This window comes from Micromys minutus (genome assembly GCF_963924665.1).
Source record: "Micromys minutus genome assembly, chromosome: 14".
NCBI classification, from domain to species: Eukaryota; Metazoa; Chordata; class Mammalia; order Rodentia; family Muridae; genus Micromys; species Micromys minutus.
The window spans coordinates 46,080,085-46,097,114 of NC_137983.1; the positions used below are offsets into that span (position 1 = coordinate 46,080,085).

Consider the following 17,030-nt stretch of genomic DNA (forward strand, 5'->3'; position numbering starts at 1 on the left):
TTCATGACATTGAAGAGATTGAGCGCTTGACTTGCAGAAGGTCCCTTAATTTGGGTTTGCTTTCTCATCAACAAATTACATGGTTTCTTAAGAATATTGTCTTGCGTCCCTTTCTGTGCATGACAGACGTTCGCTTTAGTCGCTTAGTTAAGGCGATTTTCTTGCTGTGAAGGTCCTTTCCACTTGAGTGAATAATCCGCGGAGTGATTCTAAGAAGAGCTCTTTCTATCGCCTTCCTCTCTGTGAATTTCCCTGCATGCTCTAGAATCCCGCAGTCGCCTAACCCCTAGGGCCTATGTTCTCTCGCCTTTATTTTAAAAGTATATTTGACCTGGAACGAGGTTCCCATAAATATCTGCAAGTCATCCACCAGAGCGTGGCAAGGCCTGGGAGCGACACTCTAGCTTGCAGCTCGCGTCCTCAGAACCCGCCCTGGTTCTCTGCTGGCGCCTTGCCCGCGCCCCTTCAGAGAACAGTAGCCATGGCTTCGGCACGTTCTCGCGAGAACGGCGCCTCCCCGCACAGCGAAGGCCCTCGGGGCATTTCGGCCATTTCCACACCCCGCGCCGGCCACCCGCCTGCGGCGCCTCCTGCGCACGCGCACGCGGAGCCGGACAGTTGGCGGAGGCGCCCGCCGCGGCCCCTTGTGCGCCTAGTCTGAGGCGCGGCGCCGCGCGCACGCGCGCTCTGGGGCGACGGGCGCGCAGGCGCGGCGGGGAGCGAGGTCGCGCAGGCGCAGACGGCGTTGGTTCGAGAAGACCTTCAGCGTTGCCTTGGTGGAGCGGGACGGGCCCACCCTCGGGTTGTAGGTGAGGCGGCCGCTGCCACGGGCCGGGTGGGCGGAGGGCCGGCGGGCTTGACGAGCCTTGGCCGCGGAGGAGGAGCTGAGGGGCGCCGGCCCAGGGCGAGGCGAGGCGGGGAGACTTCGCTGCCCGAACCCTGCTGGTCGCCTGAGGGCGGGAGTCGCCGCCCTGGGCCGCGACCTTCCGCCGCGCCCGGCGTGCGCACTGGCGGTCTGCCTGGGGCCAGGCTGGAAGGAGGGCGGTTTCTAGAGAGGACGAGTCCTGGAACCCCAATCCTACACCCGACCCTGCCCTCACCTCCCTCTCTGACGCGTCCAGCACCTGTCAGGTGTGTCTTGCACTCCCGTCAGCTGAAGGGAGGATGCTCTTCATGCATCCTAAAAAGCAGAAACAAGGAACAAAAGAGAAGCTGCATTACCTAGTCAGTGCCTTTTGTTTTCCTCTCTGGATCTAATGCAGCCTTGGGGCATGGTGCATATCTGTTTTGTAGTGCTAATAGAATTGTGAGGTTGTAGCTTTACTCTGGAGTAACATGGGGCCTGTGTTTTCTCGATTTTTTTTTTTGCTTGATCATACCAGCAGTGCATTTCCCATCAGAATCATGGGCCCGAATAAAGGACAGTTTGGGCGTAAACGACTTCAGTTAGCCACTTGACTTTTGCAAAGTGATCATTTTGAGAAACAGTAAATCAAAACGCTAAAAGCTTGTAATTAGTACTTGTACATTTCGATCACTTTGGAGTGTTTTCTCCCCGATCAGAATGAAAACTGTATAAACGTTTAAATATAAACTGTATAAACGTTTCTGTCTGAATACATAAGACCTTCATTTCTATACCTCCCTCCCAGAGTGATGGCGAAAGATTTACATTACTGTTGAGATTGTAAAATTGCCCTGTTAGTGGACTCCAAGCCCTGTAACGTAAGAGCAGAATTTTATTGTAGACTGATGTAGAACATCAATACCACTCATTTGCCTTGACTCTTTAACTTTTCCTTTTGCTTGGTGCCTCGGATAAAACCCACGGCCTTATCTATGTAAAATAAGTGCTTTACCCATACACCATCCCCCTTTCTCTTCGTCATTTTTTGGGGTGTGTGTGGACTTGTTTTGTGGTGTATGTATGTTTGTGTGCACGTGTGTTGTGTATGTATGCTGTATGACTCCAGTGGTTGTTGGGTATCTTCCATAATTGCCCTCTCTTTTATTTTTTGGGAAAAGGTCTTCTCACTGAACTGAGAGCTCTAGGAATCCACCTGTCTCTGCTGTGTCCCTACTCCAATGCTGTGTGGGTCCTGGAGATTCATACTCAGTTCCTCATGCTTGTATGACAGACACTTTGCCAGTTGAGCCAGCTCTTTTGCCCTGACTTTATATGTGATTTTTTTTTTGTATGCTCCTTCCTCTTAACTTTATATCATAGTGTGTGTATGTGTGTGTGTGTGTGTGTGTGTGTGTGTGTGTGTGTGTGTGTGACAGGTACAAACTTTAAATGACTTCCTAGTTAGGAAATGAGTCATGCTGAATATGGTGGTATACGGCTATAAGCCCAGCTCCCTGGAAGCTGAGGCTGGACTGTCATATGTTGAGGGGTTAAACTTGCCTCCACAGTAAGTTTGAGACTAGCCTGGGCTAGGCCTTGAAGCCAGCCTCACAGGAATTAGATTAAGAGTTGGACTGAATAAAAATAATTTATGCTCAACAACTTTGTCTTCTACTTACTCATGCGCAGGAACTATGCAGTCAAGCCTTTTTTTTTTTTTTTTTTTTTTTTTTGATGCAGGGTCTCATTGTGTCGCACCCCTGGCTTGTTTCAGACTTACCAATTGTGCTGAGTACTGGGGCTGAAGTCACATTTCACCATGTTCACCCTATGTTTTAATTATTGTTATCCATTTATATATTTAGTGTGTAGGTGTGCATGCACACTTGCACTTGTGCATGCTTTTGCTTCTGCCCGTGTGTTATGGTCAAAGCATGCCCTGGGAGAGTTGCTTCTATCTACTATGTGTGTTCTGGTATCAGAATCAGGCTGTTAGGTTTGGTGATAAGCACTATCTTATCAGCCCTAAATTAGAGAATTAGCTTGTTTGATGTGTTTAGATGCCTGCATGCCTCTGGCCGTTCGTGTCGGGGGACAACTCTCGTGGGAGTTGGTTTTCTCCTTTTCTGTGTGTGTGTCGAAGGGATAGAACTCGGGGTCATGAGTCTTGGCAGTTAGTGCCTTAACTCCACCTCACTAGCCTCAAATCTCCTGTTTTAATAAGTTTACTTTTTAGTAGGTAGTGAGTCACACTCATAGGTATCCTAGGCTGCATGTGGCTCCCAGGTGGGAATGCCTGGAAACTGCCTGGTACTTTGGAATTTCCTGGTGTCACAAAATCCTGCTAATGGAATTATTTGAGGTAGTTGAGTGATTGGTTAGACTTCGCTTTTTAGTCTTTAAAAGGAAGACAACAAATTACTGCAGGGATCTGCTGTACAGAGGGATGAGGGAGGCTGTATTCACTGAGAATTCAGTATGAGGAGGGTCTTACTGGCTTTCTACACAAGTTGGGTGAATATTGAGTAGGCAAGATACAAAGCACCTTGGGTTTTCAAAGGTTTTAATTTCAAAGTTCACACCTATTTTTGGTAAGCAGGTTATTGCAGATAGATTCTATTCTAATTCTTATTAATAGTAAAAGTATAGCATTTTAAGAAAGGCTTTAGGAAAGATTATATTCTTGAATAGTGGGTTTCAAAAATATCTTTATTATATTGTATTTGTATGTGTGTAAACTATGTGCAGATCCTTGCAGAGGGTGGTTATGGGCTTCCTGATACGTGCTCTTAATTGCTCAGCCACCACTTCAGCTTTCATAGGTGGGTTTGTTTGTTTGTTTGTCTGTATTTTGAGATAGGATCTTGGAACCCAGACTGATCTTGGATTTGAAGTCCTCCGACTCTAGTCTGTTGAGACACCTGATTTCGTCTCGTGAAGCCTTTTATTTTGTTTTTATTTTGTTTTGAGGCAGGGTCTGACTAAGTTGTTCTGATTGGTCTGGAACTCTCTATGTAGACCAGGCTGGCCTCACGCTGCCCTTCCTCTGCCTCCTGAGTGCTGAGAGTTAAGGCCTGTACCACCACACCCAGCTTCAAAGCTTTCAAATCTTATTTATACTTTTACATTTTTTCTAATTTTGTGCATATGGGCTTTTTGCCCGAATGCATGTTTATGTGCCATGTGTGTAGTGCCTGTAGAGGCCAGAAAAGGTCACTATGGCCCTTGGAACTGGAGTCAAAGATTTGAGAGGCCATGTTAACACCCTTTGGAAGAACAGCCAGTGCTCTTAACTGTTGAACTCTCTCTAGTTCCAGTGAAGCTTTTCTGGCATGGCTACGTTGTAGGGATTGAACCTGGGACCTCTGTGTGCTAGGCAAATGTTCTACTATTACCAATGTTCCCAGTTCTCTTTAATTTGTTATTCTTGTCTTTGAATTAGTCTCACACTAAGTTACACAGGTCTAGGCTCATTCTGTGGTTTGGGATGGGCCTACACCTGTGATCCTCTCTCTGGCTTCAGCCTCTTTAGCTAGGATTGGAGGATTGAACCATCAGGTCTTATTTTAGGAATTAAATTTCAGAGTAGCAAAATATTGAAACCCTGAAGGCCTTTAACCCCTCTACTCCCTTTCTGGAGACAGTTTCCCTACATTGCCTAGCCTGGCCTTGAACTTGTTACCACTCTGCTTCAGTAGCTGCAAGGAGATTATAGGCATGCACCAGTATACTTTTATTCTGTGGGTGTGGTGTTAGGATTGAACCCAGATCCTCACAGCTCAACCCCGAGGACTTAATTGCATGTTTTTACAGTTCCATAACATTTTCTCTTTGTGGGCAAGGGAATAGCTCAGTTGGTAAAGTACACAATCACGAGGATCTGAGTTTGACCTTCAAAACCCATTTGGAAAGGCCAAGCATAACAGTGTGTCATGTGACCCCAGCTTTGAAGAGGGGTGGACAGGGAGAGGGACCTTGGGAATCTGTGTGGCTGGCTCAGTGAAAGATCCTGTCTCAAAAAATGTCAATGGCACCTGAGGAATAAGACTGTTGCACATGTGCCTGCACACAAGTGCACCTATCACACGTACACATTAAAAAACAAAGCAGCATAACAAAGCCTGTGAGATTCTTGTCTTTGAAATGCAATTAAAATGATAAAGTCTGGATCTCAAGAGTAAACTCTTATTTTCTAGTTTTAGGAAAAGAATTCCGTCTTTGAATGTTGACTGCATTAGGGTATTAGTGTTAGTACTGCCAAGGGAAGCATTTCCTCAGGATGAAAGACTGGAAGAGTTAGGAGTGAACATACTAAATGGTTGATCTTTGTTTTCATTTCAAGACATGTGTAACACACCAACTTACTGCGACCTAGGAAAGGCTGCCAAGGATGTCTTTAACAAAGGGTATGGTAAGTATGCAATGCAAGTTTTATGCAAGCCAGGGTTTGTGATAAATTCTGAGGTTTAGCTGCATGGTTTTACAGATCCTTAAAAGATTTGCTTTGTAGGCTGGGGAATAGCTCAGATGGTGAAATGTATAAGATACATTCTGTTAGTAAGTAAGGGAAAGTGAGCATTAGTTTACATCACAAGTGTAAGGGTTGTTAATAGCCTCCCTATTTCATTCCTTAGGCTCCTTCACATACATTGAGAGCAGTTATACATTACACATACATAGACATGTCTAATATTATCTGTAATATGAAGTAGCATCCACATACAATATTAATGCCTCGTTTCACTAGTTCTGGTTATGATTAAAGTGCATATCTCCTCTCTGTATAAAGTTTTTCCCCCCCTTTCTTGAAACAGGGTCTTACTATGTAGCCTTGGCTGACCTGAACTTGCTATGTAGACTAGGCTGGCCTAAAATACACAGAGATCCATTTGCTTCTGCCTTTTGAGTGCTGGGATTAAAGGTGTGTGCTACCATTTCCAGCCCATATAGTGCTTTTTAATATACTAATTTTTAATGGAAGTAGAGATGTCATATTTTTATTTTTCTGGTAACAATATATTATCTTTATTAGAATTAGAACATGGTCTGGGTTTTAAAATTTTAAGTTTTTAATTTTTCTGTGCTGTATACTTTTTTCCTTACTACTAATGTTCATTATATTTTTACCTTATATACATGTACACATACACAAATGTACATATACACATACATATATACACACAACATAGAGATATTTGAGTAATTTTAGATTTTAGGATAGTGCATTTTTTTTCTTTCTTTTTTACACTTTAGAAGTATGAGTTTATTCATTTTTAGGGCATTTAGAATTATAGTTCTTTTGTCATAATCCAATTTCTTTTTTTTTTTTTTAAAGACACGGTCTTTTTATATTTATTTATTTAGTTATTTACTTTACATATATGAGTATACTGTTGCAGTCTTCAGACACACCAGAAGAGGGCATCAGATCCCATTACAGATGGTTGTGAGCCACCATGTGGTTGCTGGGAACTGAACTCAGGACCTCTGGAAAAGCAATCAGTGCTCTTAACCACTGAGCTATCTCTCCAGCCCCACATAATTCAGTTTTTTTTTTTTTTCCAATTTTTGTCTGATGAGAAAACCATGTGTTTTTAATATGGGATGTGTAATGTATTACTTTTATTATTTTTTTAAGTTGAAAAAACCTGGAACAAAAGTTAAATTTTGCATATTACTTTGTTTTTGAATGTTTCTAGGGTTTGGCATGGTCAAAATAGATCTGAAAACCAAGTCTTGTAGTGGAGTGGTGAGTATCTAACATATTTTTAATAGGTAAAGCATGTTAAGTTAAGGGAACTGGTTTTAAAATAATTGTCTCCTGTTGTATAAAACAGTTCTTGAGACCACTGCCAGCCCTATAGCAGTGCCCTTCTCTGACTCATAGGGCTGTCAAGCCAGGAGACAGCTAGGTTGGGTCTGGTAGTTGGATTCTTTGTCTTCCTAAGAGTGTGAGGCATCTGCCTCTGAGATGGTACTGAATGTATGTCTGACTCCTGTCGTATGAATAGAAACAAATGTATATGAATACTGAAACCTTCACTTCCAGTATAATGGTTTATACAAGTTTTATTGCTGTTTTTAAAAATTAATTTTAATCTGTCTTATACAAAATATAGACATATAATTTATTTTTATATATACAAGATTATATTTTTAAAAGTGAATTAATTTATGTGTATGGGAATTTTGCCTAGATATATGTCTGCGTATCTTGTGTGTATTTGGTGTCCAAGAAAGCCAAAAAAGGATTTCAGACCACTTATAGTTGTGAGTCATCTTGTGATTGCTGGGAATCAAACCCTATTCCTTTGGAAGACCTCATTTTTATGTGGCTAATTTTTTTATTTTTATTTTTTTTTTGAGGCTTTTGAGGTTTTTCTGTGTTTTCCCTGGTTGTCCTGGAATTTGCTCTATAGACCAGTCTGGCCTTTAACTCACAGAGATTTCCTACCTTTGCCTCCTGAGTGCTGGGATTAAATGTTTGCACTACCTCCAGACTCGGCTTTATGTTTTTTAACTGATTCTCTTCCAGTTGTTTTTACTAGAAGTTAAGATGTTGACATTTTTCAAAACATTAGGTAGACATTCAGTAAATCTCAGCAAATAGATTAACTTTTTCTTCTGATACTGCATATTGAACCTAGGACCTCATGCATGCAAGGAGGTACTCTACCAATGAATTACATCCCTAGCCCCCAGCCCTGTTTCTTACATTTGAGACAAGGTCTTCCTAAGTTGTCAGTGTTTTCCTTGAACCTACCCTGTATCCCAGATAGGCTTGATCCGTCTGTGCTCCTGCCTCAACCTTCCAAGTAACTGGGATGGTAGGCCTGTATCACTAGGCCTGGTGGGATAACTTTTTTCCTTCTCTTTTCTTTCTTTTTTCTTTCTCCTTTTTTTTCTTTTTCCTTTTTTTTTTTTTTTTTTCCCCCATTTTTGTGGTCTGGATACCCAGGGCCTTGTGCATGCTAGATAAGCCCTATAACATTGACTCTCACCCAGGAGAACTTTTAATTTACTGTATTCTCTGATTTATTTTTACAGGCTACATCTTTATTCAGGCCCATATACGTTTTATTCATGAATATAGTTGTTTAATTAAAGAGTGAAAGGTGTGTGCATTTTGTATGACACTTTGCACTGTACTCTGCACAGCTTTGGTTTGTCTTGGGCACTCTTTCCCTGGGTTTCTCCATCGTAAATGAGTATATGTATGGCCTGCCGTCTTTTTATATATGGTTCTGTTGAAACAGGAAAACTGTACACACTTTACAGTTTTCACAACTACAGTAGCTGTGTTGGAAAAGTCAACTGTACCTTTCTCTCTCCCTTCCATGCTGCTGTGATGCTGGTGTGGATTCAGATGGTGAGGAAAAAGCCTTCCTGTGTGCTTGTTCTGTGGCTGCTTTTGTCTCTGCATTAACTCAGGATTAATTTTGTCTTTTGATGTACATTTTTTATGTTTTGCAGTGATTTTGTCTATGTTGCTTACAAACATTAAACGCATAGCTGAAGATGCACTTTCATGTTGTAAATGGATATTATACTTACTTTACTTACTTGTCAGATTGGACCCAATTGAGGTGATGTCTGCACTTCAGCTTAGAACAGTGGCAGCTTCTCTTTGAATTTGTGTGGTGCTTTAGATTCTTGATAAAAGCATCAGACTTAAGAGACAGAAGGAAGACATGGAATAACACCAAAATAGTTACATTTGCTGCATTTGTCATTTTTGGAAAGCAAATATAAAACCTACAGTGTTAGATAGTTAGACTCATCATTAAAAGCAAACTGTTTTCACATTAAGGATTGACCTGAGCTGTTAAACAGGGCTTATGCTATATCATTTTTCTAATGCCTTGCCCTAAGCACGATTTTCATTTTGGAAGCTTTTTGTGTGGTGTTAATAAACAGATCATAGCTTTCCAGTTTCATCTGTGTCGAACTTCAGTTAGGGCTGAAGGGAGGGTTCATGTTGCAGTCAGATGGAACTGCTTAGGAAGGGTAGTTTTCATTGTTGCTGGCCAGATTTCACAGTGTTCCTTTAGAACAGGGCAGTCACAGATTGTCAGTGTCAAGTATCGACTGTTTGCTTCCCCTAGAAGATCTTTTTCTAATTGCATATTGTCATAGGATGGGAAGGACATTGAAGTTGGGGGAAGATACATTTACAGCTTTCATAATGATTATTTGATACTTTAGAGGGTAGGTCAGATGGGGAAAATGGAGAATTTAAAATTTTGTTTTATTGTGAAAACTGGTAGATAATTTTGATGTTTGAAAATGTGAAAGTTTTACAGATAGTTTTGTGGTTGAAACATTCCTGTTTGACAACACCATAAATTTACTTTAATGCTATGTCAGTATATAATTGAAAAGGATCTTGTCTATGTTAAGTGTTCTTTTTTCACAATGTCTTTTCTAGTGCTAGGATGGAACCCAGGTCCTTGAGCATGCTAGGCAAGCATTTACCATTAACTTACTTCACACGCCTGTAAAAATACATTTTTAAAAACAGTAGTTGGGGCTGAGAGATGGCTCAGCAATCGAAAGTATTTGCTATACTTGCAGAGGACCCATACATATTTGGTTCGTAGCACCCACATACAGTTCACAACTGCTGGTAAGTCTACTCTACTGGGTCCAATTCCCGTTCTGGTCTTTATGGGCACCAGGTAAACCCACAGTGTGCATACATATATACAGACATTCATATAGACACATAAAACTAAGTAAATCATAACTAAAGCAGTAGGCTGATGCTATAGCTCAGTGATTGAGATGTGGGCATGGCCTTGGGTTCCATCCTCAGCACCTCACCGGTACCCTTCCTCCCACCTTCACCCTCACCCTCCTCCCGCACACACACTTCTACCCTTGGTGACAAAGTACTGAACTGTTGACTATAAAGGAAGTGGAAGCCAGTATTTAGGTTTTAATCACCTCTAAATTTACTGTGTGACAAGTATTAGAGTTGATAGTCATCTTAGGCCATGAACGTGAAACTTATTTCCATGAGAGATATTTTTCTTTTAAAGTTAATAATTTAGTATGCTAATTGAAAAGGATATGTCAATAAGGAGGGAGGAGTAATGGAAAGTTCTAAACCTGGGTAGAGACAGAAAGCAGAGGTATGCTGTTGAAGGATAGGGTTGTTGTAAAAAGTAAATTGTATTGTTTCTGATGCATTAAAACTTGTCTGAAATGAATGGTTTACGTTTGGTGAAATTGTTTGAAAATAATTATTTTCCTTGTTTACCAGGAATTTTCTACTTCAGGTCATGCTTATACTGATACAGGGAAAGCGTCAGGCAACCTAGAGACCAAGTATAAGATCTGTAACTATGGGCTCACCTTCACCCAAAAGTGGAACACAGACAACACTCTTGGGACAGAAATCTCTTGGGAGAATAAGGTAAGAAAAAGCACTAGAAGTTATTTGTAGGTTTAATAACTTTGATGTCACATAATGTCATTAAAGAAATAGTAACTAGCACTGGAGAGATGGCTGAGTTGTTAAGAGCAAACTCTGCTCTTACAGAGGACCTGAGTTCAACTCTCAGTGCCTTGTTTGTCAGGTGCTCACAGCTGCCCATAACTCCAGCTCCAGGGGAGTCTAATACCTCCTTCCCTCACCAGTGCCTGCACCCACACGTATGTCCTTCTGCGCAAGTATGCATGAATACACAGTAAAAATAATAAAAATAATTGTTAAAAAATTGAACAAATACCAAATATAATCTGAGTGGGATTTTAAACTGTCTTCTACCATATATATATATATATATATATATATATATTTTTTTTTTTTTTTTTTTTTTGTGTGTAGCCTTTTTATTTACTTTCTTGGTCTGTCTTAATTTTTCTAGGAAACCACACTGTATCTTTGTTCTGATTAGTTAATTGTATTACACAGTTGCTCTTCTGAGTAGAACAGAATCTTAATTTAGATTACTTTTGTAATCTTTGCAAAATTAGCTGTACAGAAATGTTTCTACATTTTTTAATGTTTTCAAGGAGAAAGTTGATCAGCTGATTTTTGTCAAATACTGTGTTCAGAGTACTGTATTTTTCTTTTGGGGAATGGATATCTTGTAGTCCAGGTGAGCCTCAAACTTTCTTTGAATTTGACCTCGAACTCCTGATTTTCCTGCCTGTACCTTCCAAGTGCAGGAATTACAAGAGTGTGCCACTGTGGCCATCTGAGTCTTGAAGGTGCATCTGAATTAGCACATATGGAGTGGTACAGCTAAAGGAGTGGCTTTGTTAATGTCAGTGTATCTTACAATCATTTCAAAGAAAACAGGATTATTTTGTTACATTGGAACAGCTAATTTTCATCAGTAATTTTGGTTATTTAATGTATTAGGATCTGACTTGTTACATTGTAACATTTTAAAAGTGTTGAGGTAAGTTCTCATTATGTCACCCAGGCTGGCTGCAAACTTCTGGGCTTCAGGTTTTCTGCCTCAGCTTCCTGAGTAGCTTGGACTATAGGGACATGCCACCATAGGCAGCTTGATTTATATTTTGATGAGAGAACTATGAGGAGGGCTGGGTTTGAGGGGAGGGGAGCTAAGGGGATGAAAAAAAGTGGGAGGTAGAAGCTGGTACTGGTGGTGTGGGCCTCTAATTCTAGCACTGGGGTGGGATCTGCAGTGTTAGGGGCAGGTAGATGTGAGTTTAAGGCTAACCTGACTTACAGAAGGAGTTCTAAGACAGCCAGGGCTACACAGAAAAATACAATCTTGGAAAAAAGGAAAGATGGGGGAGGAAATTCATTATATAATTTATTATCTGGATTGCTTTAATGATTTTATTATTAAAGAGGAAGTGGGAAGAAGCCTTAGCATTGGTTTTTTTGAGTTAAAGAGTTGAAAATTAATTGTTAATTGACAATTTTTTTTTTTTTGTTTTACAGTTGGCTGAAGGGTTGAAACTGACTATTGATACCATATTTGTACCAAACACAGGGTAATTATCAAACCCATTCTTTTCTGTGGGGGCAGGGAGAGATGGGGAGGTTGTTCAGCAATACTAGAATACTTGTGTGTCTTTAAAGGAAGATTTCCTTAAGGCAGCATGACATTCACAGTAAACAGAAAATTAAAACAGGCACATCCATGTAGGTTAGGAATCAGAAGGGTCTGAGACCCTAGTCATCTGTATTGTGTAGATGGACGAGTCTGGCAAGAGTGCAATCTAAGATTGTAAGGGACCAGGATGTGTTCTGTTTCCATCTTAGTTTCTGAGCCTTGGGAGTACCCCAGGCTTAGTGTGTCTGCCATTGTTTAATTTCTGTCCATTTAACTTGGTTCTCTGTTGTCTGAAGGTGGAGGCACTAGATAAATGCCGAGAGAAATTTGTTTTTAGATGTAACAATGGGTCTGTTCTTCCTGTCACATGCCTTAATTATTTTTAGAATAAATTTGTAAGGCAAACTAATTCTGAATATTCAGCATTGCTATCAGAAATATATTTTGGCCAGTGTGTTGGTGCATGCCTTTAACACCAGCATTATGAAGACAGGCAGGCAGATCTCTCTAGCTCCAGGCTAGCCAGGGCTACACAGTGAGAACTTGTCTAAAACAAACAACAAAATTGTGTATTTCTACTAATAGGTTAGTATGTGTTTTGATGTTATATTTTAGTACTTGAAAATACTTGAAGATAATTTATTTCTCATGTGTCTATGTATACATTTTCAGATTATTAATTTGGCACTTAAATATCTTACTACTTATGGACTTTGTATTTTTTGACAAAAATGTTTATATCTGTGGTATAATATATAGTATTTGAAATATGTTATATTGTGTAATCAAGTAAGCTAAGCAAATCTATCTCCTCAAATATTTATCATATCTTTCAATTAAAAGCAAATTTAAAATCCTTGCATTGTTTTGGAAATATATAGTACTTTATGTGTAGTGACTCTGCTGTGCAACAGAACATTAAACTACTTTTCTATCTGACTTTAACAGTATCTATGATGTATTCATGCCTTTAAAATTAATCATAAAATGCTTTATTATTTTATATAGTGACATATGCATTTCTTTTAGTGTGTGTGTGAGGTGTTGTTTGTTTGTTTAGCAGAGTTTTTTTGTGTAGCCCTGGGCTCTCCTGGAACTCACAGAGATCCACCTGACTCTACCTCTTGTGGTTAAGGTGCTGGGATTAAAGTGTACCTCAGGCCCCACTGACATAGATGAATCCTAGCATTGTATGTGTACAGCTAAGTCACTGTAGCATTTTAACCATATATCATGTCATCTACATTGGGAAGGGTTTACTTTACACCTCACTGGAAATGTGAACTCATGGTTCTCATCATCTTGTTTGTTTTTACAGAAAGAAGAGTGGGAAATTAAAGGCCTCGTATAAACGGGATTGTTTTAGTCTCGGCAGTAATGTGGATATAGATTTTTCTGGACCGACCGTCTATGGCTGGGCTGTGTTGGCCTTTGAAGGTTGGCTTGCTGGTTATCAGATGAGTTTTGACACAGCCAAATCCAAACTGTCTCAGAATAATTTTGCTCTTGGTTACAAGGCTGCAGACTTCCAACTGCATACTCATGTGTGAGTGTCCATTCTGTCCTTAGTGCCGGTGTGATTCCCCTGGAAGGTGGGGGTTGTTGATGCTGAGAGGCTGAAAGCCATGGTGGCACTGCTCGATAGGTGCCAGTCCTGCTGCACGGTCTCCTCAGCGCTGCCTTGTCAGAAGGTTACCCCGAGTGCATTGTGCTGCGCTGCTGTTAGTTTCTGCTGTCAGCCCTCACCCAAAACTCTAGGATGTTTTAACATCTGTAAAATCCCTGAGTGGAGATGGCACAGAGCATGTATGCACTTCACTTACTTGTGACTGTATCTAGAAGCAGATGTTTGGAACAGTAAGAACAATCACCATAATTTGAGCAAACACAACTACTCTGGAAATTGTGTGTGGAGATTTTTATAGTTACTACCTCTGCTGCATCCATAAATAATAGGGATCTCAAAGTAATCCTGGATTTCATTCCGTGTTGGCTGAGTCAGCCTCAACTTGTATTTACAGTATAATTAGCTTTTGGTGTTTTAAGACAGGATCTCAGGTAGATCAGGGTGGCCTCAAACTCATGTTAGCCGTGACTGACCTTGAACTCCTGATTCTTTGGCCCATACCTTCCAGTGCTGAGATTATAGGCAGGAGTGAGCTGTGTGTTTCTGAGGTATTCTAATACCTCAATACTTTTAATATAGAAAGTGGTCTTCAAACACTTTTGTTAGAAAGCCGTGGCATGCTTCAAAGAGCCATGGGTTTATTCCTGGAGCAGTGTATTGTAAAGTGTTTTCTCACTCTGGGAGTATAGTAAGTAAAACTAGTTAGTATTGTCTTTATTCCTCTATTTTATCTCTCTTTCCAAAGTGTTTATGGACCTAGATCCTATGAAAGAGAGACTTATAGTTCCTAAATTATATGACAGATACCCATAGATTACATATTTACCTAAGGTGTTTGCCTTTGATCAGAGTTGAATTCTGTCTTAAAATTTTTATATTATGTCAAAGAGCCAAGGAAATCAATCAGGAGCGGCTGTGCCTTAGCTAGGCTCTTAAATATTTTGTAGGTTGGTTTTGTCTTGTGTAATAGTCATTTGTACTAGAAGTTTGCCAGACTCCATAGTTGCAAAATTGATGTTTCCATGTCTTAGCAGTAAGTGATTCAGTCTTTATGTTTATTCTGTGGAAACAGGAATGATGGCACTGAATTTGGAGGCTCTATCTACCAGAAAGTTAACGAGAAGATCGAGACGTCAATAAACTTGGCGTGGACAGCTGGCAGCAACAACACTCGTTTTGGCATTGCTGCTAAATACAAGCTGGACTGTAGGACTTCTCTATCTGTAAGGATGCGCCTGGACTGGGGCCTGGTTGGAAATGGATGCTGTAGTTCCCTGACAGTCTGCATGCTCTTTATTAACTTCATGACTTCACTCATTATGTCTGAGGCAGGAGATTCAGTCCTGATCTCAGCTCTTGTGTGGCCTTGACCTCAGTATATTCTTATGTGTAAATTCATGGGAGTAGATTACTATTTTTACTACTAGTAGTTACTTAAATTAACACTAGCAGAAATTTAGCTCTTAGCTGTAAGGCTTTACATGTATTATCCCATGTAAGTCTCATAACTGTTCAGTGTGATGAAAGGCGACAGGGTCATAGTAAGCAGCAGTGTCAAAATAGGAATCTAGATCTGGCTTATGACCTCTGAGTTCATGTTGTCATAAACTAATTGCTTCATCATCGTCAGATGTTGTAAACTGGCATCTTAAGGAAAGTGTTGTAGGGCAGGCAGGGTGCTGCGTGCCTTTAATCTTGGCGCTTAGGAGGCAGAGACTGGTACATAGTGGGTTCCAGGATAGTCAGGATTGTGATATAGTCTTTGTCTTGAAACAAGAAATCCAGTACATAGGGATGTTTGGTAACACAGTGTGCTTAAAATCTGTCCACGAACTTTAAAGCATACATTTTTATTACCCACAATTCCCATCAGTCCTCTTGATCTTTTTGTTTTTTCAGTGTTAATAGTTCTAAACTTGCCCAGTGTACATTGTGCATGAAGTAGTTTTTACATTGAGCTGGCATGTTATGAAGGTATTTTCTAACTGCTTCTTCTCTTAATCTTAGGCCAAAGTAAACAATGCCAGTCTAATTGGACTGGGTTATACACAGACCCTCCGACCAGGTGAGTAAAAGGAATTCGTTAGTGGAGAGTCAGGACTAAAATAGTATGTGCTGACTCAGGCTCCCTGTAGGAGCTTTGTTGTAAGTTTCTAACTATGATCTCTAACTAATGGAAAGTTCTAAGTAGTTTAGCACTATGATTAATCACTAGCTCTTGAATTTGGCTCATCCCTCATTATTCTTAATATTCAACTCCAAGTAGCTTTACCTCCTCATGCATCAGTCCGCCAGACAGCTGTGCTAATGCAGTACAGCTTGTGCCTACTGTGCTCCATGCTGTTCACTTGGATCAGTTGTTTCTCCACAATTTAGGTCTGAGTGTAATACTGGCTACAAGTAATGATGGTGTCTTCTTCTCCTTAGGAGTCAAACTGACCCTGTCAGCTTTAATAGATGGGAAGAACTTCAATGCAGGAGGCCATAAGGTCGGATTGGGATTTGAACTGGAAGCTTAATGTAGTTTTGAGTAAAGTTATCAATTATCCCTGGAAATGAAGAGAAATGAACCCACTATGTTTTGGCCTTAAAATTCTGTGAAATTTCAAAAGTGTGAACTTTTTATTCTTCCAAAGAATTGTAATTCTTCCCACGCTGAAGTCTAGAGATTACAGATCCATCCGGTGGGAGGTCCTTGAAGGCATGCCTGGACATTGTCATGTTTGTGCCGTATTTCAGTTGAGTTCTGCAGAGTTAATTTAATATGTTCCTCAGCAACGACGTAGTGTCGTGTTAAAGGAAGTGACCTGCCTCCCCAGTTTGTACATCGCAGCCTGCATGTCCCACTCCACTTAACGTCACCTTTTGTTATATCATCTCTGCTCTAGTGAGATCTTTGGTTTTGCATCAGAGTAAAATAAACCCATCACATTTGGAACATGATTGTTTATCTGATTTATTAGTAGTGATTGGTTTGTTTTCAAAAGTGGAGTTATTTCTAAAGCAGTGTGTCTAAAATAAATGTGCTTTAACCCTCCCTTTGACTTCTGATTCTCACTCTACTCCTCGAAGGATGAAGTGGTGGTTTCTGCTGTGCAGAAGCCCAGCTCTTGAGGAACCAGCTTCTTGTATCATGTTGCAGTGTCCTGGAGCTGCTGAGGGTATTGTGGGGGAGGAGATGGTCAGAGGAGAAATGGAAGGGAGGCTGTGGTGGGAAGAGGATGTCTCCAGGGCGTCAACAATGCTTGTTTGTTTGAGTACTGGGTGTGATAATACAGCTGAAGATGGAGTTATAGTCAGAAAAGATATGGGTAGACTTAATATTCCCAGGGCTTATAGACATCATCTATAAAAAGAACCCTCTTTCTGTTAATACAGAAGTAGTACATGGCTGTTAGAACAGTTGGAGACAGCTTACACTCCTGTCCTCACAACCTTCCTCCTTCATTACTGCAAGCAGTTTGATTTACATTCTTGTAGATGTTAACATTAAGAGATCTCATAGGTATTTATTTAT

The 17,030-nt window shown here is 40.5% G+C and overlaps 1 protein-coding gene across 3 annotated transcripts; it reads left to right on the forward strand.

Moving 5' to 3' along the window:
• The first annotated feature begins 719 nt into the window (after nucleotides 1-719).
• On the forward strand, nucleotides 720-16,550 carry VDAC3 (voltage dependent anion channel 3). 3 transcript variants are annotated; one of them, XM_080928493.1, is made up of 9 exons: nucleotides 720-809; nucleotides 5,190-5,258; nucleotides 6,547-6,596; nucleotides 10,113-10,265; nucleotides 11,772-11,824; nucleotides 13,205-13,432; nucleotides 14,586-14,736; nucleotides 15,521-15,578; nucleotides 15,941-16,550. In XM_080928493.1, the coding sequence occupies exons 2-9, from the start codon at nucleotides 5,192-5,194 to the stop codon at nucleotides 16,030-16,032; spliced, it is 852 nt and encodes a 283-aa protein (XP_080784619.1). In that variant the 5' UTR covers nucleotides 720-809; nucleotides 5,190-5,191; the 3' UTR covers nucleotides 16,033-16,550. The 3 variants fall into 3 exon arrangements, with proteins under 3 accessions (XP_080784619.1, XP_080784620.1, XP_080784618.1); XM_080928494.1 differs by lacking the exon at nucleotides 720-809 and adding an exon at nucleotides 886-1,131; XM_080928492.1 differs by lacking the exons at nucleotides 720-809; nucleotides 5,190-5,258; nucleotides 6,547-6,596 and adding an exon at nucleotides 8,181-8,216.
• Nucleotides 16,551-17,030: the final 480 nt, after the last annotated feature.

Coding starts and splice junctions, on each gene's coding strand:
- VDAC3 (XM_080928493.1), top strand. CDS start 5,192: ATGTGTAACACACCAACTTACTGCGACCTAGGAAAGGCTGCCAAGGAT. Junction 10,266..11,771: donor AAATCTCTTGGGAGAATAAG/GTAAGAAAAAGC, acceptor TTTGTTTTACAG/TTGGCTGAAGGGTTGAAACT. Junction 11,825..13,204: donor ATATTTGTACCAAACACAGG/GTAATTATCAAA, acceptor TTGTTTTTACAG/AAAGAAGAGTGGGAAATTAA.